The sequence below is a fragment of the Leptosomus discolor genome, chromosome 3, assembly GCF_034619465.1.
Source record: "Leptosomus discolor isolate bLepDis1 chromosome 3, bLepDis1.hap2, whole genome shotgun sequence".
In the NCBI taxonomy this organism is placed as follows: domain Eukaryota; kingdom Metazoa; phylum Chordata; class Aves; order Leptosomiformes; family Leptosomidae; genus Leptosomus; species Leptosomus discolor.
In genome coordinates this window covers 60,241,195-60,265,646 of record NC_141393.1, presented here as the reverse complement: position 1 = coordinate 60,265,646, position 24,452 = coordinate 60,241,195, and the positions used below count along the sequence as shown (strand labels likewise).

The following is a 24,452-nucleotide window of genomic DNA, read 5'->3' as shown; positions in this document are numbered from 1 at the left end:
CTTGAATATTGATAGCTGAGTAGCTAACGTGGCTTGGATTTGGCTAAATGTTGAACAAAGAATTACTCAGTTGATCAAATCAAATGGCTGTTCCCTTGCCTGAAATTAGTTGCCTGCACCTTCCTGCTCTGAAATTTAATAACCATGCCCTGATTTGATAGGCCACACAGCATGCCATCTGGATATACATTGCAAATCCCTCAGGCAATCAGGTTATGAGAATGAAGATACTTATTTTTTGCTTTTTGCAGCAGTCAGATCATGCAAAACAAAGCTTTGATTGCAGAATAATTACTCAGGCAACCATAAATAACTATCTATAGAGAGAGTTCTCTTCACATTCACTAATTCCTATTTTGTAGATTTGTGGAGGAATTCGGAGAGAACAAATTTTATTCAACAAACTTCTAAAAAATGTCACAGAGTTTACACTTTCAACATTTTAATGGCATAAAGGCCATGCAAACCATCTTGGAGCTCTGTTTGTGCTAAATTAGTGTGGTACTAATAAGGAAATATTTAAATTTTTTTCATGGAAAATATAATTTGTCTTTGCTTTTTTTAACAGGTAAACCAAGCAGGAAACACCAAGAAGCAACATCAAGAAGACTACAAATTAGAGAAGATACTCTCTGCTTTATGGAGCTTGGAGATACCGTGGTTACACATTTACCCACCAGATACTGCAGAATGGTAAATTGCTGGGCAGTCAGGGGAATGAAGCTTCTACTCCTGTATCTGCCACTAGCCTCCTAGATTGTCTCTAAGAAGTCATCTGAGCATTCATCAGTAATCTGCAATATATTTAGAAAAGCCCATTAAACATTTGGCCGCCAGTGTGTGCTTTCCAAACCACCCATTTTTCTGTTGTCTAAACAGAGCAGTTCTTGGGTCAAGGAGCTACAGAGAAGGGAATTTTTCCTCATTTATTTTTAGTTCCATTTCCTAGGGAAGTAAGGCATCTGTGTTTCCCTCTGGAAAGTTTTGAAACCGTTCTGCAATTTAATCAAGTTTGCAGAGCCTCAGAGATACTAAATACCTCCAGTTTTTGTGGAAATAGCTGCTCAGGTAAAAAGAGACCCTGGAATAGGATACAGGGAGAACACTGAAATCCAGGCTGTGTTAATTCTGCTGCTCAGAGAACTACTTGTTAAAATAGGTTACAACAAGGTTGCTCCCACTCACTTAAGAACATAAATCCCTGGATATGCTTGTGGAAGGGTTGCTTGTGCTTAGCAACACTACTGGAAAGAGACTGGTTAGATAAATGATACAGAGCTTTATAAAAATGAGAAGCATTATTGATAAAAAGCTAAAAGCTATGACAGCTATTTTGTCTCTGAAGCAAACCCATTACTCCAGAACATCATGGGTTTCGCAAAGAAATCCGGATCTTCAAGGCTAATAGTCAGTGCAAGCACACTGTAAAGCAACAAAGCAGCGTGGACGCTTGAGGGATCCTTTCAGGGAACAAAGGATTCTCCCAAGTTGCTTCTTGAGATGTTCCCATCTGCATACACAGTCTCTGACTGAGCTGTTGGCTGAGCGTGGCCCCGAGGTCCTTTTCCAGACTAAACTCACAGGGCAGTAATTGGTGCACCATCCTTTCAACTGGTAACGCAGAGGAAAGGGACAGAGTGTGCATGCTCCCTCACTGGATTGCTGTTGAGGTGTTTGTCTCCACTGATTTAGCCAGCACGCTGCTGCTTGTACCACTCACTCCATCCAAACCCAGATTTTCTTACTCTGTCCCAGAATTAGGCTATGGAAGAGGAGGCTCCAATCGGATACCTGTAAGAATCTGTGTCTTAAATTAAGATCTTAGTTAATATCTGGAAGAGAAAATAAAGAGCACATTAGTGGCATTTACAGAGTATTAAACTGAGAGCAATTGAAAGCTGTATTCAGGGTAGAAACATAAACTACCTGAAAATGATAAACATAAACAGAAATTATAGGAAGCTCACCTGGGAAGACTGTGAGTCCTTATCTGAAGAGATTTAGGTTCACAAACCCATCTATTAAAATGAAGAAATCTGAAAGTGATAATGCTAGGAGACAAAGAATAGAGGCCAAAATGAAGCAGACATCAAATACTGCCATATGAAGAAGGTCGCAGAAAGGCTAGTGCAGCTAAGGATTCGAACTTCCATTTCTCCCTCAAAAGGAACTTTTCCTGCTGTAGAAGTATGAGTCTGGCCACCATTCCTGCTGCAGCGTCTGCTGGTTTACCCAGCTGCTCCACCTAAAATAGTGAAGATAAGTCCAAAAGAAGGGAAGGAACCAGATACCACTGCTGCTTCCCCCATCTGCAAATAGCACCAGTGACTGGAACTGCTGTGCTTCTCCCTGGGAGAGGCGGCACGATCGTCCTGTGGGTCAAGCTCACAGGCTGGGAGATTCTGCTCTAGGCAGAACGTTTTACATGCAGCTGTTCTGCTTCATGCAGTGGTTGATATGATTTGATTTGGTATCCAGAACTACAAACTATCTCCCTTTCTTGCTTTGGGGATTCCGTGTGACCTTCTAATGTCTGGGATGAAGAACACCGTTCCCCATAGAAACAGTCTTTGAAACGCTGTACTCAGGGCACCTTGGCTCTGCTTCCAGCTCTGCTGGCATTAGCTTTTGCTATGCCTGGCTTGAGCCATCTGTAAAAGAAAGAACATGGATGTGTGGGATGTAGTGAAGGCTGCAGGCACTTGGAGAGTCCTTGCTCCTTCTTCACCCCTCTAGTTTGTTGTTTGCCCAGCAGAATGTGGGCACTGGGCAAACGAGGCTGCTCCTTCTTGCTCTGAGAACACCAGCATCCTCACTCTTGACTTAAGATAATTAGGCCTGCACAGTTCCTGTTACCCATCTGTTGTTCTGTACTTTTAAAGAAATTATTTGCAGAGTGGCAGAGAAGATTTGGCCCTTAGTGCATTAGATTCGTTTCACTTAGCTGCCAGTAGATGGCTCTCTGAATTTGCACTCCCTTATTTACTACATTGTTTACTGAATTACGTTGGACACGTTTTCAGTGGAAAATGTTTTCAGCGTGTTTGCTTTGGGGAAGTTTACGTAAGAAGAACAAGGAAGCGATGGACTGAGTAAATAGAATGCTAGCAAACAAGACACAGGATGGGCTCACTCTTCGCAAAATGTTTTACAGCTACAATCCAAAAGATCTTTCTTGTTCAGGATCTAATCTTATAATAATCAGGCTCAATGAGTTACGTCTGTGTTTGCAGGTTGCATTTACCAAATTTGATTATAACTGAGTAAAATTAATCCTCAATAAAAGAAAGCACTTTAGTCATGTGTTTTAAAGGCTGCATGAACTTTATGGACAGGTACCCTAGTGAATTGATTGAAATGCATCTTCGTTCACACCCCTTCAGTGTGCCACATGTTGTTGCACAGATACCTGTGTGTTAATAGCACACCGTGTCTAGGCCATGAGCTTTAGTTAGGCGCTTAGCCCAAATACCACTCGCAGATGTAGACTCAACTCTTCATTCCTCACCTTTTTGTTACATGCTTATCAAAGAAGACTAAAAGGTAACTTTCAACATGACAGTCCATGTTTTGATAAATGGCTGGGCTTTTTCCCCAGCCCCCAAATCAGCGAGGTAACTAGAAGGAAAATGCAACAGCAATGGTGGTGACCCATCACCTTTCGCAGTGTCCCTCAACTCCCAGTTTAGTATATGCTTGGTCTTTGTCCTAGTGGAGCACTAGAGCACCCAGGACGAGTGAGGATCACCCCTCAGCTTCCCAGAGACCACTCACCTGGAGCAGCAGATGCTTATTCATGATGACTGTGTAAATGGGCTAACTCCTTTGTGGAGGCAGCGATGTCTTTCAAAGGCTGATGCGTTCTACCATTGGTGTAGAACAAGCCGGGTTCATCCTTTGCATTCTAAAACATGATTACAGTGTGTTAAGGCAGAGCAACTATTCAGTATCCTCATAATGCTGATGCAGTTCCAGGTTTTAAATTGGTTACTAGAAATATGTAGCCTCTATCCAAACATTCATTTAAATTAACTTGGGCTGTATGGTGGTATTAATTGCAGTGTACACCGTCCCTCCACTGACGTTAGTCTTGGTTTATCTACACCCTCATCCTGAGATACCAGTCACTCTTGAGGACAATACACAGGCACAAACAACTTTATGAAAAATAAGCAGCCTAACACTCCAAATAATTCATCGATTGCATACAATTTCACCCTAATTTAAAAGAATATAGTTCTGTTTTCTACTGCAGGTGAAATTTGCCACACAACAGTCGGTTTTGAATCAGAGGAAATCATCTCCTAAAGAGATGCCTGGAGAAATTTTTTTTGCAGACTGAAATTCTATGTAACAGGTCTCCGTGTCTAATTGGTTACGTTCTCTTTGCAAAGCATGAGTTTATTTCTTCGGACAAAACGTTTCCTTCACTTAATTCACTTTTAAGATGAGAAAACGAGGCAGAAAGGTTATGTGACTCACAGTGCCTGTCAGTGGCAGCACTCACCTTAGTACTAGAAATAACACAGCGACGCCATGACATCAATCATGCCGACTTGCCAGCGATATGGAGGCAGGGTTTGTTGATACCTTGAATTTTAGTGTTTGGCATTATTGGATTTATAATGGCAAAAGACTGCATTTTTTTTCCCCTCATATTTCTTCACTTTTTCCTTGACTTCTTTTGGTTAATGCCCCATGCATGGCAAAATTTAGAGTCAATCTATAGAAGTTCTTGCTTCTCTTTACAAGGTCGTGTGTACATTTCTACCAGCCTCAGTGGTCTCTTACTACCTAAAGTCATCGGCACCGACTTTGTAGACTTTTGCTGGGCTGTTACTATCTGAAAAGTAAGAGGAATCTTTGTTATTTTTCTGAAATTCACTTGTTGATGTTGACTCTTAAATTAATTGAGGGGGTTTCTTCATATTTAGACCAACTATATGGAGAAAGCCTATTTATCTGCAAAGCAATACCCTCCCATTGAGAGCATGTAATAAATTCTGTATTTGAGAAAGATCTATTTTATATCCATTTTATAGCTTTGAATTGAAAATATATAAGTTTTTTATTTTTGTACATAGATTTTCCACATTAGATAGGGTGGAATTAGGAGGGTTTTTTCATCTCTATTGGTACTTCTGTACATTTATGTGCTTCAACAAGACAAATAACAAATAATTCATAAAGAAGTGGGCTCCTGTCCCCTGCTCCATTTTAGCTTTGTAGCCAACTGCAGTGGTGATCTGCAATTAGCGCAAAAGCCCTTCAAGGAGAGACTATTGCAGTAGTTTAAATCCCAGTTGCTCCCAGTTATTGTCCTGCTCTTCCAGCCAGGCTGTGGCCTCTATGGCAAGGGTGGCAGATCAGGATGTGTGTCCCCGCCTCAGCCAGCAGTTTCAAACTCTGGTATCTATGCACAGACCTTCCTTCCTCGCAGTTCCAGATGTCAGAGCACATCTGTCGGGAGCACATCTCATCCGATTGCCCTTCCGCCAGTTGCCTCCAGCACAGAGGTGGGTCGATGGCTGGAATCAAGCCTGCCACAGCTCATCTGGCCAAGCTCTGAGCTGCAGAAAACAGTCAGTGAAGAGCAGGGCAGTGACAGGTGAGCAAAGGGGACATCAAAACTCAGCAGCTGGTTACCCCAAGGCCCTGTGCTATAGACTTTGGAGCTGTAGGAAGCAGCTGACAACCAGCTCAGGCGCCTGCGCAGGGTGAGGCAGGCAGTATGGGTGGTGGGTGGCTGTTCCAAGCTAAGCCATTCCTGTCCATCAGACAGAGACCTAGTCACCCATGCCGTTACTGTATTTTGAAGTGTACCCTTGGTCTTCAAACAGCCCACGCTAACCAATCAGTTGTAGAAGGCTATTAAATAAGAGATGCATAGATTTTTGGGGTAATACTGAGCCGCCTTTACGTGTCCCACAACACAATCAAGTTCTTCTGTCTGTAGTAGTAACTGACAAGAGGGGAAAATGAAGCCTAAAATCCAAGAGGTCTCTTGATCGACCTTGGATACTCTGTGCTCTGCACATCAGGGCTCCTGGGGCTGGACTGCTCTTTGCACCTTCAGCGATAAGAACTTCCCTTTCCAGAAATGCAGGATTCCCAGTTTAAATATAAAAGAGCTCGGCAGGGATGTTTTCCCTTAAGGCAGGACTAAATTAGCCCTCCTGCATCTCAGACTGATGCCATTTTGGCAAGGAAATTCCGTGCAGGATGGGGGATGGGAAAGAGGCAACATTTCTGGTGGTCCCTCATGCTTAGGTCTATTTTTGTAAGCACACACACTATGTACGAGATTTCATTCATAGAATCGTGGAATGGTTTGGGTTGAAAGGGACCTTTTGAAGATGATCTAGTCCAACCCCCTGCCGTGGGCAGGGACACCTTCCACTAGACCAGGTTGCTCAAAGCCCCATCCAGCCTGGCCTTGAGCACTGACAAGGAGGGGGCAGCCACAGCTTATGTGGATATAAGAAGGTAAATAGCTTGTTGGCTTACCCTGTCTGTGCTGTGTGATGGACTGACTCTGCGTGCAATTCTACATGCAGGCAGTAATTCAAGAGCAAAAGTCTTTGTCTTGGCAGACACTGGTGGGACATTTTCTCCCCTCCCCCTTGACGAAGAGCAGCCCTTTCTCAGTGGCACACAATAGGTCTTTGCTTTGCGGTGTCTCCATCTGTGTGCACGTGTGTGCATGCATCTGTGTGATGCATGACAGCACATTTCTGTAGCGGGCCACCATCTCCTCCACGTGGGGTTCGCTTTATATATGCACAGAGTCTGATTAACTCCAGTGGGATTACTCACATGTGTATATATTTGCAGATTTCGGAGCCTGACGTCCCCTGTGTAAACACATACAACCAGGAAAGCAGAATAATTACATACAGCTGGAAATCAGTGGCTTCTGCTAGTGGAAAAGCGGGTGTACTCTGATTGCAGTCGCAATGTGCTCGAAACATCCACACAATGCAAACAGATGGAATGGGATGAATTAACACTCGCTACTTTTGGACACTTCCTGGATTACTATGAATAGTTCTGTGGTTTAGATTAATGCACAGCGTATGTCATGTAACGTTGACTTTGAATGACCTGCTAGAATGTGTCCTAGGGTCAATCTTTTTTTTGAAGTCCCAGAATAGTTTTAACTCCCCGCCCTCTACCTCCTCTTCTTGTTGGTGACCACCTCAAATACAACACAGTTGCGGAGAGGCTGGGAGGAATGACCTGTTTGGGTGGAAAGATGGTTGTTACACCATTCCAGCCATTTTCTAAATCACCGTTAGGGATGATTTTTAGTGTTTCTGAAGGCAGAGTTGGTGCCATATGGGGTACGATAGACTGAGAGCCCAGTCTCGTCCCAGCAGGCACATGCAGCATATGGGAGCACGGTGGTCAATGGGTCACCCAGTGCCATGCTGGGTGGGGGTATATGTGGCCAGGGGACCCGGCCATGTCACCAGAGCCATGCCAGCCTGGAGCTGTGGTGCAGCAAGGTGCTTCCAAGGGTCACCAGCAGAAGACCCCAGGTTCTGAGCCGAGGCCTCCACTACCCACACCCTCCCGCTGGACTCTGCGGGTCTCACTCGGCACCGGGCTGAGATGGCGGGGGGTGTGAGCCGGGTGAAGAGCCATTTTCCCTAACCACGAGTGGATCTTGGTTACTGCAAGGAATAACCCCAACCCACCCCGTTTTTAAACGGCAAAAAAGCGGCACCGCGGCAATGACGGGACACCCTCGGTCAAGCCTGCCCGAGCCCTGGGGGATGGAGGCCGGTGCGGGTCGGTGACCGCCTGCCCCAGCCCACCCCAAGGGCCGAGGGCCCGGCACCCGGGATGGGCAGGGGAGCGTGGACGGTCACTCCCCGCCGCGCCCGCCCCGCCGTATGTCTGCGAGGAGCGGCCCACAGCCGGGAAGGGGGAGGAGGCGGGCAGGCGCGGCGGGCGCCGAGGGTGGGAGCTGGGCCGACTGCGCCGCGCTGGTGCGCGCCTCCGCGGAGCATTACGGCGCCCATTCCTGGCTCCCCGGCTCCGCCAGCGCTGAGGAGCGGCCGCGCGGAGCCCCGCAGCGCGGCCATGGCTGAGCGCCGCGCCTTCGCCCAGAAGATCAGCAGGTAGCGCGGCCGCGGAGCGCAGCGGGGATGGGGGAGGAGGGGGGGCAATCGGTCGCGGCGCTCGGGAGGGGCGGGCTGCGGGGCCCCGCCGGCGGGGAACGTCGGAGCGGGGAGGGGGGGCGCCGCCTCCGCGCCCCTGGGGAGCGAACGGGCCCGGCGCGGCCCGCGCTCTCCCGGCCTTCGGGCTGCTGACAGGGCGGCGGCGGGCTGGGCCGCCGCGTTGGGCCTGCCGTGAGCGGCCCCCCGACGGGGGGCCACGGGCAGGGTCCGCCCAGGCCGGCGCCGCGGGGCTGCGGTTCCCCCCGTCGGCAACAAAGGGGTGGGGGATGCGGGGATGCGGGCGTTTGTGTGCGCGGTGTCCGCCTCGCACGGTGCCGCTTCCCTGGGGAAGGGGGGGGGAAGGGAGGAAAAGAGCTGTTTGATTCAGCTCCCGGTGAACAAAGGCGGCCGGGCGCATTGTGCAGTCCCCTCTCGCCGCACAATGGGCGGCCCGGCGCTCCCGGCAGCGCGACGAGGAGTTTTCCTGCCAGTGCAGGGGTGCCAGAGTCTGCCCCCGGCCCTGACCTGGGCGCCCAGTTCGCCTTCCCTCCGCTGCTGCGGCGGGGAGCGCCGGGGCCGGGCGGCCGAAGCCCTGCGAGCAGCAAACCTGCCCGCTCGCTTCCCTGCTGCCTGCAAAATGGAGAGAATAGCTCCTTTTGTGTGTGATGAGCAGCTGGTTAGTGTTAGCACAGCTGCTTGGACGTCTAAAGCTGTTGGAGACTTGCAGTGTTAAACATCCTTGTGTTTTACAAAGTTTTGGGGTTTTTGTTGTTATTGTTTTTTAAAGAGGAATGTTTATAGGAAATTATCTCCTAATACCAGGTTTCTGCAGATCTATAGTCAAAGTTCCAGGTGGGAGCCACAATTTTTCTGTTAGCAGGTCTGACCTGATAGCCTTTGGTGACCGTGGTACCTCTCCCGGCTGTAACTAGCAGCAGACTGAAAGTGGGAACCATCAGTTTCGCTGGTGCTGTTCAGGAGGCTGTGGACAGTAGTGAAAGGAATATCATTTTCATGCCATTGAATGAGAAAACTAGGTACAAATAGTTGCAATTACAGAAGCTGTGATGGAGAAGGGTCACAGACTAAGAAAAAGGAAGTCAAAGGAAAAGGCTTGATAGGAGATAGAGGAGTGGCATCAACCCCACCCCACTCAGGATCCGAAGACAGGCGTGAAAACATTGCTTCTCTCTCATGGTTCTCTGCAAACGTCCATGCGCACCAGCCAGGGGTTAATGAGGCAGATCAAGGTCTCGGGAGTGGAGAGGGAAGGATTTGCTGCCAGACCATTTTTCCTGGTTCTTGACTTGTAGTCATAGAAATAGTCACATGAGAGACAAATACTAGAAGTGAGAGCGTAGAGTTCTGCAGCCCTAGCGAGAAGTTAAATAAAATGGCCCTGGGGTGACCACCGTAGGTGCTCGCAATGTTTCTGCCTATGTTGGGTGCTAGCTCGGTGCAGTAAGTTCATCGGGCAGAGGTATGGGTGTGCCACCTTTGTGTACCTTTTGATCTAATCCACTCGTGTTTTCACACCAACCAAATGGTAGCAGTGTGTGTGTGCAGGCAGGGGTGGTCTTTTTTGACAGGTCAGATTCATTTGTGGAGTTTACTGTTCATGCAGGCTGTGCCTGCAGAAGGACCCAGTTGGTCTGCAATGAGGTCAGCTCCTCCCGGAGCAGGGCTGTTGCATCTCCAACTCCTTCTTTTATGCTTGTTTATAATACTGCTGTATTTCTCTGTGGGATTTCCCATATCGTAGTGTTGTCTTCTGGGAAATCTCAAGTTCCTGGTTCATGGGCTGCACGTCCAGTGCACGTGAAAGCAAAAAACTTGTGGGCAGAAGAGGTGCTCTACCCAGAGGTGCCCAGACTGAGCTGCAGCCCTTGTGCTGACACAGAGTATGCTGCTGTGAATGTTACTATTCCAGAGGAAGAGAGATTCAAGCAAGCAGCATACGGAAGTCCCAAGAGCTGTGTTGGTGGCTGCTGGAAGCCCTCCCCAGTTCCATTGTTTAGAGAAGAATAGATCCATCATATTTTCACACTTGGCCCTCTGCTTTGGCTTACTCATCGAGGTAGACCTAGGATTTCTCTTGTTCACAGGAAACAGCCATGCTGCTCTTGGTTTGCCTGATAGCATGTGATTCAAATGGGATGTAATTCGGATCCACGAAGGTAAATTACTTTAAGACCTACCTACCGAACAGATGCAAGCTTCTGAGGTGGTTATTATAGTAGTGGTAGAAAAAAAAACATGAGATTGGCTGTTAGAAAGACCACAGATGTGGTCTGCACAGCCCTGATTTACTGCCTGTGCTTCCTTCAACCGGTGTGGTGTAGGATATGTACAGGGCTCCAGCGCCGTATGGTATCTGTTTATTACTGCTGGAATCTTTAAATATTGGGGATAGCACTATCAGTGACTCAGTTTCAAAATATCTTTTTAAGACTGTCTGTTACAAGGTATCTTTCAGACTAGGTCCTGCTGCATTTGTGTTGGAAGCCTTTGAACTACAGCAGATGAACTAGAGCCTGAACTTTGGCCATCAAATGTACTTGCTAATTCTTCTTGACTCCATCAGAAGAAACTCCTGAGTTAAATTTAACTATAGTGGATTAATAATACCTGAAATCGTGCTTGGAATTGTTACTTTTTAAATTGGAAATATATTGGGAATAAATTTTTTGTCGAACAGTATTGGAACATGTCCTTCTGCAGCATCATAATACTTCTGTAGCTGCATGTGTGCTGTTGTTTCCATCTCAGTGTAAGTATAGATGCACTTCTATTTAGTACCCCTGTTCAGCTCATATGGTGTTTGGAGGACTAGAGGAGAGTTAGCGGAAGGCAGGATCCGCACCGGCAGAGGTAAAGTTCACTCGTTAAGGTGCCTTAATAAAACCCAAACAGTCAGTACATTATTCTTGAGGAACCAATGTTCCTTCTCAGCAGGGCTGGGTGTTCAGTGCCACCCAAGCTGAGTGCCGTGTCTGGCCCCTCTGGGGTTGTGTTGTGCTGTCCCCACCGAGCACTCGCCCCTTCACCCGTGTGCGCTTCAGATTCCTGGTTGCATTATCCTGGTACAATTTCTGGGCATGGGGCTGCTTGGCAGATAAATGGGGTGTGGAAGTCCGCCCCCCCTCCCCCCCCCCTTCCTGCCCCCAAGGTCAGTTCTTGAATGTCCCAAGAATTGAAGAATTGAAGCGTGTTGTGTCCCAGCACTCCAATCTTTCCAGGGGTTGGCAGAGGAAAAGGTGTGCAGGTTTGTTAGAGTTCAAATACAGAAAAAGAAAAATCACCCTTTAAACACCACGCAACATACAGAGTTGAGGCAAACTCTTGTAGCCTTTCATGTGAGCCCGTCTCAGTACATTGTCATTGCTCTTGGACCATCCTGAGATCAGGTTATCTAGGGAATCCAGAACTGCTTCTTTTGTCACACCATCACCATTTTGAAAGTGTCTTTCCTTGGAAAGAGTTTTGCTCTCTACTGCTCCCACAGTTGAAGAGGATGCTTCTGCCTTGGAGTACCACACCTGCCTTATACTCTGTTTTGCTGTGCATTTCAGCTTCACACAGAGCCCAGAGTGCGTGGGGTTTTTTGTTTTTGTTTTTGTTTTTTTACCACTGGTCTTTATTCTCCTGCTGAGAATTTTCAGTGTTCCTGTCCCTAGCTCTTGATGGAGTCTGGAGAAAATTGTTTTCACCCTTGTGGGTCCAGCCCCTTCTGGGAACAGGGAACCTCATGGTGCCATGAGGTGCTGCTGTCTGGGGCTGTCTTCAGGAGAGCCCTGGCTGAAAGGTGGTGACCCTGCTCTCAGACATTCAGTGATTTGGAAATTCCCCATCATGCAGGGCTCTTACGTTGTATATGGACAGATTTCTGGAGTAATCACAGCTTGTTGTCTTTATGGTTTTGAATTGAGGGGAAAACACTTCTGTTCGCTACATTCAGAGCTAGCATCTTATTTCTGCTGAAGCTCCCTTTATGCTGATGGGGTACTGTAAAAGGTGACTTGGGAAGACTAAATTTACATTTGTGTTCATTTAGAGCCCTTTTACATTGCCTGAATGATGTGTCAGGGAGACTGACAGCCGCCTTTGCTCTCCCTCAGGGTAAACAGGGCTGATGTGAAACCTGCACCCACTGAAACCAATAGCAAAGCTGTCACTGGCTTCCACAAGCACTGAATCAGGCCAGAAATGTAGTGGTCGCAGCAGGATATTCATCACAGTTTATTCTCCTCCCACATACAGATGCCATTTGCATTGTCAAAACACTGTCTGAGATAATTGAAAGTATTTTAACAGAAACTTCAGAACAGCTTTTTCCCATTCTCCGAAAGTCACATCGTCTGCTCCTGTTAAGCCATTGTGGATGTCTTCTGCGGGAGCCAGCAGTGCTCTGGGAAGCCTAAGAAAATCTTTGACTGCTTCAAGCAAGTGGGAAGGCAGGGAGAACAGTTCACCTCTCGGGCTCCCCTACAAAGCTGCATCTTTGTACAAGGCTTCCTTGTTTGGTTGGGTTTCTTTTAATGTGAGATGTGACTTGGATCTCTGCTGAAGAATCCAGTCCTGTGGTGATTTTCACAGTAAGGTATCTTGGGAGCTCATTCCTTTCGTTGCAGCCTAGGGGTGATGCTTTCAGCCTTAATAATCAAATACTATCAGAAGAGCACCACAGGCAGTGTTGTGTGTTGTTTTCTGTTTTAATCAATGATAAGGGAAAAGCAAACCTGTTGTTGCTCGTCTTTCGTGTTAATTTAAGAGCCCACGGTTACCCTGCAGCAGTCATGATCGGGCTGGGTATTTCCTCAGCTTCGGGTTTTAAATCAAACCCATTCCACTCAAAGGGAAAGAAGTTCACTCCAAAGGAAACAGGACATGGGGTTTAGGAGGAAGGCTGCATCCAGGGCACACTGAACTGGCAGGGTAGCTCAAGGCCCGAGCTCTCCCTCGAGCAGGTTCCCTCATCCATCTCGACCACACGTACCTGGTGACTCACACTGTGGTTCAAGCCAGGATGGAGCAGGGCAGGAGAGCCCACATAGAACACGGGAGGGGCAGGTTACCTCAACTGCAGTGGCAAAACGGGCACAACCGGTGGCATTCGGCTTTGGGGATTCAGACCCAAGCATAGGGAGTACAGTAGGATAGATGCCTCCAGCCACATGCAGAGTTGTACACAAGTGAGCTGGCTGAACGAAGGGGGATGTTTTCACTTTAAAAAGTAAACTACATGAATACAGTTTTCTCTGCTGCTGAGAGAGAACAAGCAGCTTTGCTATGGATCGGCGCAGACGCCTCCCTGTACCAGGCTGTCTTTCTTAAGAGGCAAAGGCTTGCTGAATGTAGAGTCGCTGCACGTGACACACAAGATGAAGGACAGGCAGGAGTAACAGTTTTGTAATTAGCAGGATGGGGAGAAGCAAACAGTTTGCATGGCTCTTTCAAAATGGGGAGGGCTATGGAAAAGAGTGACTTTCTCAAATCACTGCAGCAGGTGATCCAGATGACTATATCCTGAGCCACCTTACTTGGCTTAACTGGACAGGTCTTGGGGAGCCTTTTCTTGGGAAGGCAAAATGGAATAAGAACTGATACTTCCAGCATGCTGTTTAAGCTAAAAAAGAACAATTTTTGGTTTTGACCGTGTAGGCTGAGTAGAAACAGAAATTACTTTTGCGTGCAGTAGAGAAACGTGGAAGTGCGAACAAATGGTTTCATTTTGTTATTTACAGCTCAGAGTGCTTTGAGAATGACTGGTCTTGTTTTGCTTTAGAAGCCAGTTCCAAGGGGAATTTTTTTCCTTCTCCTTTGTCTTTTTTTTTTTTTTTTCTTTGTGAACCACATGCACACACAATAATTAACTAGTGAAGAAGGTCAGAAGGGAAGTGACTAGGAAAGATGTACTTTAAACATAGACATTCATGAGGCTGTGGGCTGTAATTAACTGGAATGTTTGTCTGAGGATCCCAGGTTACATGTTGAATATCAGATAGCTATTAAAGAGGCAGTTTTTTATTTGTCCTTTTAATTATCAAGAGGTTTAATTGCTCTTCTGCCAAATGGATTTTCTTTTTTCCGTTTGGAGACTATTTTGAGATTTATTTCTCTTTTCTGGTTGGGTTTGGTGTAACACGCTTTTTAACTTATGTTGGTTTAGGAAGCATAGCTTCTAGTTAGAAATAGTGTTCAGGGTTATAATATAACATGAACTTACAAGTCATGAATAGATGGCATTTGTCATGGACAAATGTCTTTTGGAAGCGGAGGAGAAGGCAAGTGTATTATCAGTTTTAGGGAAACTGTGAACCTCTGTGATGAAGCAGTGAGAAAGCAGTTCTAAAAGTAAGCTGAAGTGTTTTCTCAATAGGAAAGTACTAGTTTGGTTCTACAAAGCCCTCCCTGGTCAGGCCTTATCTGGAGTGAGTGATCAGGATGAAACACAATGTGTTAAAAGGCGTGATTGCCAACTGGAACAAATGTGGAGAAGAGCCATCAGGGATGATCAAGGGAGCAGAAAGCCTGTTGCAGGATCTGACCTTGCTTAGCCTCGCAGAAGGAAGGCTGTGAGGGGGTAGGACTAATTGTTGTGAATACCTTGCAAGGAGGAAGGGTTGGGAGGAGGGCTGTGAACCTAACTGATGGTGTTGGAACGAAACCAAATGGGTATAGATTACCCATAAATACACTTGGTGATCAGATTGCATTAGAAGATGGTTTCTAAATGTCAGGAGCATGATGCTTTCCAGTACGGGAAATGGTATTCAATGCATCTGTAAATGCAGTGATAGAGAAAGATGGCCAACAAGAGCTGTGGATTAGACTGCGGGCTCAGAGTAAGGAGTAGTAGGTCCTGCAGACTCCACTCAGGAGTTTTGAGGTTTAGACAGTAGCCAGTTACTTCATGTGGGGAGAGGTTTGATTGGTAATTGTGAAAGCTGGAGAGGTAGGACCACTGAAGACTTGAAAGTGGAGATGGGGTCTTGGTCAAACCGATCGGAGGTTGTTCAGTTCTGACTTTCTGTAATCATGCTTCAGGGGGATTTTTAATGTTCAGTGAGGTTATTAACGGGGCAGCAACATGAAGCAGCCACCATCGTACAGCATGCGATCGGAAACCATGCTGATCAGCGCCACCCTTTTGTTTTACCATGTTTCTTCCCCTATTGCATCAAATGACCTTTTCAGCGGGGATGATGTCGGGCAGTGTAGTAGCATCCATGCAAACTCATAGTGCCCCTGAGCAATGCTGTAATTGCAGCCGAGCTTGCTTCTGCTTCAAGTTGGGCTAAAGCGCAATCGTAGCTGGAGTGAAGGGTGTATTGACAGGCTGTGCTCCAAATTCTGCACAGCTCCCAGCACTGCAGAGCCGCCCAGCTGAAGCCAACATGCAGAAGAAGAAAGGACTGAGAACCTCTCTGGAGTTTCTCACAAAGCATGTCTCAGGTTCGTAAGGAGCCACCGCATGCAGGAGGAGCAGCGCTGAGTAACGTGGCTAGGAATCAGCTGTGGTTTCACAGCTGAGGACAGGTTTTCTCCTCTGACTATACTTTCCATCTGGAAACAGTGTGTGTCTCTTGAAAACGGGGAAAGATTTTTAGTTTTTCCTGTGTTGTGCTGCATGGCGAAAAGTGGGCTCTGATTCTTCCTGCCAGCCGCGCGGTGAAGGGCTCTCTTCTGTGTATCATCAGGAATGACACAAAACACACGAAGTAAGAGATCGGGTTTAAAGCAGAGATTGTCTGCAACCCGGGGGCAAGCTTTTAAACCTCATCAGCCACAGATGTGTAGTGTTTTCCATGCCAAGCAGCCATTTTAATACATTTCAAATTTTCCTATAAATGCTAGCAGCATGCATGATTTGTTCTTGTGTGTGTGTGTCTGTGAGTGTATGCGTATGCATGGTGGGAGCAGGGAGGATGGTTTTTCTGAGGGCGATCAGACAGCCTGAATGCTGTCCATCCCCAGCAGGAGCTGTTTGCTCTGCTTTCAGAAGCCACCCTCCAGAAGCGAAAACATAATCTCCTGTGGATAAAGGCAAACATGAAGCAAATGACTTCTTGCAGCCAGAATATGCAAAAGTTTTTTGCTTTTGCTTTTGCAGTCCACTTTTTGAAAAGACAAAATAATGCTTCCTCTGACTAATCTTACTCCAGTCCTCTAGCCTGAGGAAACATCTGCTTTCCATGGTAGGCTCAGTTGTCCCAGCTAGTTCCCTTTTAGAGTTCTCTTCTCTTCCATTGACATCAGTTGCCTCCACGTGTCCCCATTCCTGCCCACCAGCGTTCGCTGCAACAGCAGTCTCAAAGCTAGGAGCCCACCCTGACGTCAAGGTTTTGCAAGGGGAGGTTTAACCATCTTTACTTGATTTCATCAGCTCATGCACATGCTGATAATACAGCACATTCCCCTGAGTGAGATCAGGAGTGAGTCTGTTAGCCGTGACGCTGTTCCCACAAAGATCGCTGATACAGCAGAAAAAAAAATCACCCTTGTCCTTGCAGCCTCTTCATCTGTCTTATGCACTGGTTAGCGCTTCTTTGGAGCTGGGACTTTGTTCTGGGAGACAGAGTGGACTGCACTGCTGCGATGCAGTGAATGGCAGTTGGGAGCAGGTTTGTCACTAATAAATTGGTCATTGACTCGTGGAGAAGAGCACTCTCGTGTTGGTGAGGTCCTGTAGACCAGGGGTAATCAATAGCTTTTCAGCAAAGGGTTTTCTCGTAGAAAGAATCCGGGCTTTTGGTTTGCTTTTGAAATAAAACCATTTCTACCATACTCAAAAATTTGGCTATCCCGGTTCTGTTGCCAAGGTGAGCTGCAGCTTACTGCTGGGTTACAAGATCGAGCAGTGTGGCTTGTTGTGTTAGGGCTTGACCCCCGGCTGTTTGTTAAGACAGACTGGCTATTGGCATTTCCCTCTCTGATGTGCTTTTCCTTTGCTGAGATCTTCCCTTGGTGGGTTTACCTAACTGTTGTGTTTTCAGGCTTACCAGTGACAACGTGGCTTCCTGGGGAAAACAGAAAACCCCAGAGGGGCACAGTATGGGTTCTGGCCTCCAGGCATGGAAGGATTGATCTGTTTTTCCTTCCTGGTGAGAAAAGTTGCCCAGTGGTGGTATTTCTCCCTGGCAGAGGCCATAAGGCGTTGTGCCCTGCTAGCCAGTGCATTGTGTGCTCCCTCTGATAGTCAGCATAGTCCCACCGCTACCTTTCCTGCGTGAAAGAGGAAACAGTTTTTTGTTCTGACCCGTCGGTTGTTTCCCGTGTGTCGTTCCTTAGACATTTCAGCCCACCCTGCGTGGGACTGCTTTTCTGCCGCTGAGCTGGGTGTTGAAGGGGTTGGATATTGGTTGGAGAGTGGCTGCTGGTCCCCATGTCTGTGACTACAAAACCCCAAAACAGGCAAGGGATGAGGATGTGGGAGCAGAGCACAGGAGCAGATGTGTGACCAGGCCTGGAACTGCTGAGGGGTGCTGAAGAGTGCTGGAGGAGAGCTTTCCTTGGTAGAAGCTGGAAAGAGCCTGCTGGGAACAAGTTTATTTGTGCTTAGTGTCACATGCATTTTATTGCCACAGATGTGCACAAAAGAGCAGTTCACAAAAGCAAAAAAAATGTAATTGTTGTTAAGAACGTGTATGGGCAGCCTTGCGAGAATTTTGTGATTCTCTGGGAATTTAATACACAAGGCCTGTTCTCACCGGCCAGTGACGCTCTTGTTCCAACCAGCACACTAAGTGGTTTCATTCCAACAGCAATGTAAAGCCTATTTGATATATCATCTTCGTTGTAATTCTTTTACAGAGATGATGTTGTCCCTGTCTCGTTTCAGAACTGTAGCTGCTGAAGTCAGGAAGCAGATCTCAGGGCAGTATGGAGGGTCTCCCCAGCTTCTCAAAAACCTCAATATTGGAGGCAGCGTCTCTCATCATACATCTGTAAGTAATGCTTGGAACATGGAAGACTCAAGAAGGTGTGCATAATTATTTTGATTACTATTTGGGAAGGAATTGCAGTGCTGACAGGTTGTTGACCTAAGTGGCCCTGATAACACTGAGGAAAATAATTCCTCCAAAAACCTGCTAATTTTAGAGGTCTCTGTCTTGCAAATCAGTTGATGTGGGTGGTAATTTCTGTTTCTGCAGAATCTTTGTAGGACAAGGGGCTCCCTTTACCAGATGTTAGTTGTTTTATCCCAGAACAGCCTGGACTAGGCATTAAATTCCACGTGTGGTTCTCCCCTTGAAAAGCTCTTTGCAAGCTCATGCACTTCAGGTAGCTGTTTTCTTGTGTTTCTTGTCACTCTTGAGAGTGGGACCACAGTGGCTCAACTACTCTTCAGAAGTTTTTTAAATGTTATTGTGAAAGTTGAATGTGGTTATTCCTCAGAAAAGTATATTTACTTACAAGTTTACAGCCCACTTTAAAGAGCAGCTGAAATGTGGGCCACGTGGTCAGAATCACCCCTTCTGAAGTCAGATTTTCTTGCATGGCCTACCAGTAACCCTCAAAATTTATTCAGCATGGTGGTAAAAATTTTAAGAGTTCAGCAAAACTTTTCAGGCTGGAACTGTTTTTTTGGAAGTATTGCTTTGATTTGGGTTGTTGCTTCAGGTCATAGCACATTTTTTTGCAGCAGTCAACTTAGAAAACAAATATTGTAGCTTCTTATTTTCTTTGAAGAGGGTTAATAAGGTCAGGCAGTACTGGAAATGTGCCCTGAATTTGATAGTCTGCAGAAGTGTTCTGGGTTTACAAGAGTTCTTCTCTTGTTTTGGTGTAGGGTCCTGTAGAGTTTCCTCAGTTCATGTACTGCTCTGTGTCTGACGTAATGCATTAAAGCTTTCTTATACAGGGCACAAATGCGCCCTTGGAGCTAGTATCATCTCAAAAGGGGTCTCCAAGACTAAGTTGACCCCTAGCGTAGAAGAATGACTCCACTGCAGGCTAAGTTCACTGTTAAGGAGATCCGGCTGTCCCAGTCACTGGGGATTGAAGAGGGCTGGAATTCCTGTCATTTCCCTGTGCATCAGCTGTGTGAGTACAAGGAGACTGGAAGGCTGGCTTTGTCAGCTGCGTGCCCGGCCTTAATAGTGAGCGAGCATGAAGGAGGAGGGGTTAATGAGAGCGGTGTGTCCAGGACTAATGCTTTATTGCAGCAATCTCTGTAGGGGTGTGGAATGATAATGCAGAGCCCTGACTTGGCAGTTCTGTATGGTCTTTTGCATAATCCAGTATTAGGCAATAGGGAGGGACCCCTGTTATTAGCGGTGTAGGACTGGATGGAGCACTCAGGGTCATTGAATCCACCTCCCTGCAGCTGAGGAACAGACGTCTGCTTTTGAAGGACTCATTTGATGTCCGTCCCACAAGCTTCTGTGTCTTGCTTGCCTCACACATGGTTTCATCTTGGAACAAGTTGACTGAATTGCCTTTCTATTCCCCAATGTTTCACAAAGCAAGATCTGTTCTGTTGTACTTCTCCGAGCTGTTCCTCAGCCAGCTGTATTTTTGATAACTGTTTTTCCTTGTATTGACTCCTTTTGCTCTGAATTGTCTCTTCCACTTTTTCTAAGGTTTTTCCATTCTGCCCTCATCAAAGTGTGTGTGCTCAAAGTTTCTCTCCTGTTGATCTTCACATGTAATTCTTAATGCAGGATCAGACTTGTTGGTCACAGTATTGTTGGCCCTGTCTTCAGTTCTGGTATCTCTCATTATTCTGTTGGTGTTGTGTTTTCTGGTAAATATATGCAAGAATCTATAAAAATCCTGGAAAAGGTCATGCTAACTGGAAGCAGGCTCCGAGCCTTTCCTATCAAACTGCATTGAGTGATGGTTGATGTGATAAGCTCCTAGTTTGTCATATTAAATTCTGTGCTGGGCAGAGATGCTCTTCAGAAGCGTGATTAACACAGAGCAATAGTTTGTAGGAGATAGTCTGTAGGAAAAGTATATTTAGTTAAGTCATGAGTCTATATCCTGAGGCTGCATAATATGGCAGAGGTTCGCTTGTACTGAATTTTGGGTTAATTTCTCTCCCTTAGGCATCTGTCAGAATCTGCTGTGCCTGCCTGTCCTGGTTTGATAACAAACATTATGCAGAGAGAAAGCATTACTGCTGTGAAGCTGAAATAGCTATTTGCTTTGGAAAAGTTCAGAAGTTTGTGTGTCCTTAGAATTCTACAGAGAAGAAGTAGAAGGCCCTGAATCTACATGGCAGTTTTGTGAGGCCATACCGGTTTGAAAGCCTAGAGTAGGGTGCATAGTATGGGTTTAAATAGGAAATTTATGCTCAAATGTCTGGGTATTTTAATAACGCCATGTGGTTGAGTTTCATGTGAGTATCTCCACAACGGCAGCAAGTTGCACTGTTGAGTGTGCAGTGTGGAACTAGAAGACTTTTAACGATAATCCAGATGTGGTCTCTCCTATCCAGTGCATCTGGCTCGTCATGTTGAGCACGGCCACAGCTAGTTATCATCCGGATAAGGTCAGCACTGATTCTCCGTTGATGGTTGCCAACAGTAGCTGCATATGGCAGTTCAGCTGAGAGTCTTACCACACACAGTCCAACGGAGACATTTTTGTGGAGGAACGTATACTTTTGTGAATGAAGGGCCTCAGCACTGTGCTTGGTTGAGCCTTTGGTTTCGTGTTGACTGAAGCCAGTGCAGGGACTTTTCACACTCAACAGACTTGGCGTGTGGTTGAACCTAGGATAAATGCAAAAACGTGTCAGCTGAATTTTAACAAGTCTTTTCCCTTTTGCTTCACGAGCAGCAGACAAAATGCTGCCAGAACTGTTTCTAATTTAGTATCTGGTAGAGCTGAGGGGAAGACGCTGCTTTCAATGACTGTACAGGAGCTTGCAGTTCATTATTGTCAGCCTCCACCTTTCTGCCACTTTAGGAGCAGCTGATTTTAATGGCACATTCCTCAAACCACAGATACAGGACCAAAGCCTTCAGAGGCTTTTCCTATATAACTGAATTGGGACTCCTCGCAGGATGCAGTCCTTGCAGCACTGAGCTTTTATTTTTGAAATCCACAACAGAAGGCAGTGACAGTTTGTTACTTAGAAATAGGAGCTGGTAAGGTCTTAGAATTAGATGAAGGAGATTTTATTTTTTGAAGTTACGTTTGCAAGTCTCTCTAAATCCACTGGTAGATGGAGCATGTGTTTGCACCTTGCTGTTGGCGTTCTGGGTTGGAAGCCACATGCTGTGCTCACCTTTGGTGCATCAAGAGGTTCAGTATTCCTTCATGGGAGCCAGGGTTTCTCACGACCAAACTCACCGACTGAATGCACTGAAAGTGGAGAGCTTGCACTTCCTTTCAGAGAATTCCCCAGCATCCTGCAGGATGGAGTATTTGCTTTGTTTGTTTGATGAACTGGACTATTTACTATGGGCTATTATAATCCCTTATGACTAACCACTTTCTTTTCTTTCCAGGTTTATTTTTTCTGTTGAGCAACTCCTCGTGCTGTGGTGCTTGTTAACTCTGCTCACCCTCTGTTGCACTGGTCATTTCTGCTCGTTGCTGCATGCTGCAGTGTGGCAGAGGCCTGATTCCTCTCTCCGCATTTCTGTGGTAGTTTGGCCTGGATGAAGCTGGATTGTCAGAGATTAGCATGAGTTACTGGTTGAAGTGACCCAAAGCTTTCTCTGGCTTTTGGCATGCACGCCTTGGTTTGCTATTTCATGGCTCCTTGTTATGCTGCTTTTGTGTAGGAAGAGCAGAGTTTTTGTTTGTATCTGCAAATGGACTTGTAGTCTGTTTTTCTTCCCTGTGTGTGCTGTCTTTTTATAAGGCCAGCTGATGTTATCAAAGGGCAGAAAAGAATCGCTAGGTATCTGGACCTCTCCAGTTGTAGCCCAGCTGTTTCTCTGTCTTGTTCTACAAGCAGCAACTTTTGTTGCTTAATGATACTTATATTTTTCAAATGGCATAAAGGCTTATAAAATCTTGCATTTCTGAATACTTCACTTCTGAGTGCCAAAGATAGGCATTGAAATGTTTTTGGCTGTTGTCCAAAACTTGATGATTTTTTTTTTCTAAGAAAATAAAATTATCTTTTTTTTTTTAATATTTAGAGTTATATTTTAATTAGAAGAGCAGCATTTCATGGAACTTGCAAATAAGCAGAATGAATGTATACTCTGTTGTTTTACAGAAAAATCACAGCTGTTTTCAAAGGATTAGGGGTAGTATTTCCTGTCTGTTGGTGTATGTTACAGCATAGTTGAATGTTAATCTGAGGAGGGACACTGTTATAATTAGTTGGAGAATAAAGAGGTCTGGCTTCTTGGACATGATGTGATCTGACCATGTCTGCTCTCAGCACTCCGTTTTCTCCATGTGAAATAAAGGTGCTGACATTTACATATCTTTGTGAAGCGCTGCTGGCTTTATGGGCATTATCTGGGCTAATTGAAGCTTTGTCTTGGATTTATTTGATGTCAGACTTCGGTTGTATGTTCAAAGATAGTATCTAATTATTCACTAAGAGAATATAGGTTCTTTTGTATATTTTCATTGTTTATTTTAGCATCATTTAAAATAAGAAGAAAAGATAATTTGTGCAAATGAATGGAAAACACTGCAAGGGAAAACATGACAGTGTCCTATGTGGCATAGAAAAGGGCGTTTTGAAGTGTTCAGAGCCAAGTAATTTTATCACCGAAATCACTAAAATGAAAAGGAAAATGAGCCAACTCTTAATGCTCTCTCGAAGCTGATTAAGGCTTAATAGTGACTCCCATGATATGTATTTCCTGGAGGTTTTGGCCTGCCTTGCTGAATGGTCTGTCCTCATCAGACAGGGGAGGATGGGAGAGGCATCCACATCCTCTTCCCTGCCTCCTCCCATTAGGGATTACTCACAGCTAACTCTGCTCTGGTGCAGGCATTTTCTTTAGCGAGTTAGAACTGATACCTACTGTTTCCAAAATCAGTAGTGAGTCCTGTTGCAGAGGTCAGGAGCATTTTATATGTTAAGTTGGTGAGTCTGGTACCCATTGGAAAGTCACTGAATCTCATTTATCTGTGATAACTTAAACAGTTTATACGTTAGCAGAGATAACTAATCTTAACTAAATGTTATTATACCAAATAAATTCAGTTACTTAATTGAAGCATTCATGACAGACCTGTTAATAAATACTCAGAATCTAAAAATGCCATTAAATACTACTCTTTGTTTATTAAAGTTAGCTGTGACTCATGTTTTTCAAGAATAAAATGCATAAACAAACGGACGTATAGTGGAAATGCTGCTAATATCCTAAACTGCTTCTTAATACTGGATTCGAATTGCAATGGAAAAATTTTCAGGCTAAGTCCCTGTTGGTCTGCTTGCAGAGTCAGTCATGCTAATGCTGCCACGGTCCCAGCAAGCAGCGGTGGATGGGAAGCCCACTGCTTCATGATGCTATATTAGAGCTGCTTTCTCCTTCTCGGCCATCTCGCTTGCCTGCAAAGGCTCAGGAAGCAGGCAGAGTGTGCTTCCATGCCAGCTATGAGTGCGTGAAGGAATATGCCTGTGTCAGAGGACATGTGAGCACATAAGGTGTAGATGTGCTGCTGCAACAGTTCCTTTGTAGGCACTCGCCGTGTTTTGCAGTAATAAGGCAGCTTGAGTGCATCATTAGCTAGTGCTGAGCTGATTTGAGTGAGACCCACGTCTCTGTTATCTGGCCTAGCAGAGTTGAGTGGATGTGCCCAGGTTTTGCACCAGTGACCAGTACTGTCACTGTGCAGGGGCACTCGGGTGGCTCTGCAGAGCCAGCTCTGAAAAGCAGGCAAGGAGACGCGAGGCTGGAGGTCCACTGCGGTCCCCAGCGCTTTGGTCGGCGGGCTGAGCCTTACTCTGTGATGGCTGTGCCGCTGCAGCGGTTAGCTGGGTGCTGGGGCTCATCGCTCCAAGCATGGCTGCTCAGGTGCACAGAGCTGAGACATCGGGACTGGCTGTGCCTGAAGCTGACTCGGACTTATGTCGTTTGTTAGGTGGAGCTTTGCTTCCCAGGAGCGTGGCAGATGCAGTAGTTTCTTCATCTGGGCACGTACATAGACCACTTCAGCTGGCCTCTAGTGCTGCTGCTCCTCAGCTAATGGCACAGGCAGCTCCAGTGACTCCAGCTCTGGCATCTTCATGGGTCTGGTGGTTAATCTATATCCTGGATGAATTGTCCACTGATAATTGAGATGTGACTGTGCCAAGTATATTCCACTCAGAAGAGCATAAACATTCATGGTTACCATGGTTCAGCTTGCACA

The 24,452-nt window shown here is 46.0% G+C and overlaps 1 protein-coding gene across 7 annotated transcripts in view; it reads left to right on the top strand.

Moving 5' to 3' along the window:
• The first annotated feature begins 8,088 nt into the window (after positions 1 to 8,088).
• The window catches only part of DOCK7 (dedicator of cytokinesis 7), a 107,758-nt gene continuing 91,394 nt past the window's right edge, over positions 8,089 to 24,452 (top strand). For all 7 annotated transcript variants that reach the window (XM_086462148.1, XM_086462150.1, XM_086462149.1 and 4 more), the window contains exons 1-2: positions 8,089 to 8,126; positions 18,007 to 18,112. In XM_086462148.1, the coding sequence (XP_086318274.1) occupies positions 8,089 to 8,126; positions 18,007 to 18,112 (144 nt within the window). The remainder of the gene's footprint in view (positions 8,127 to 18,006; positions 18,113 to 24,452) is intronic.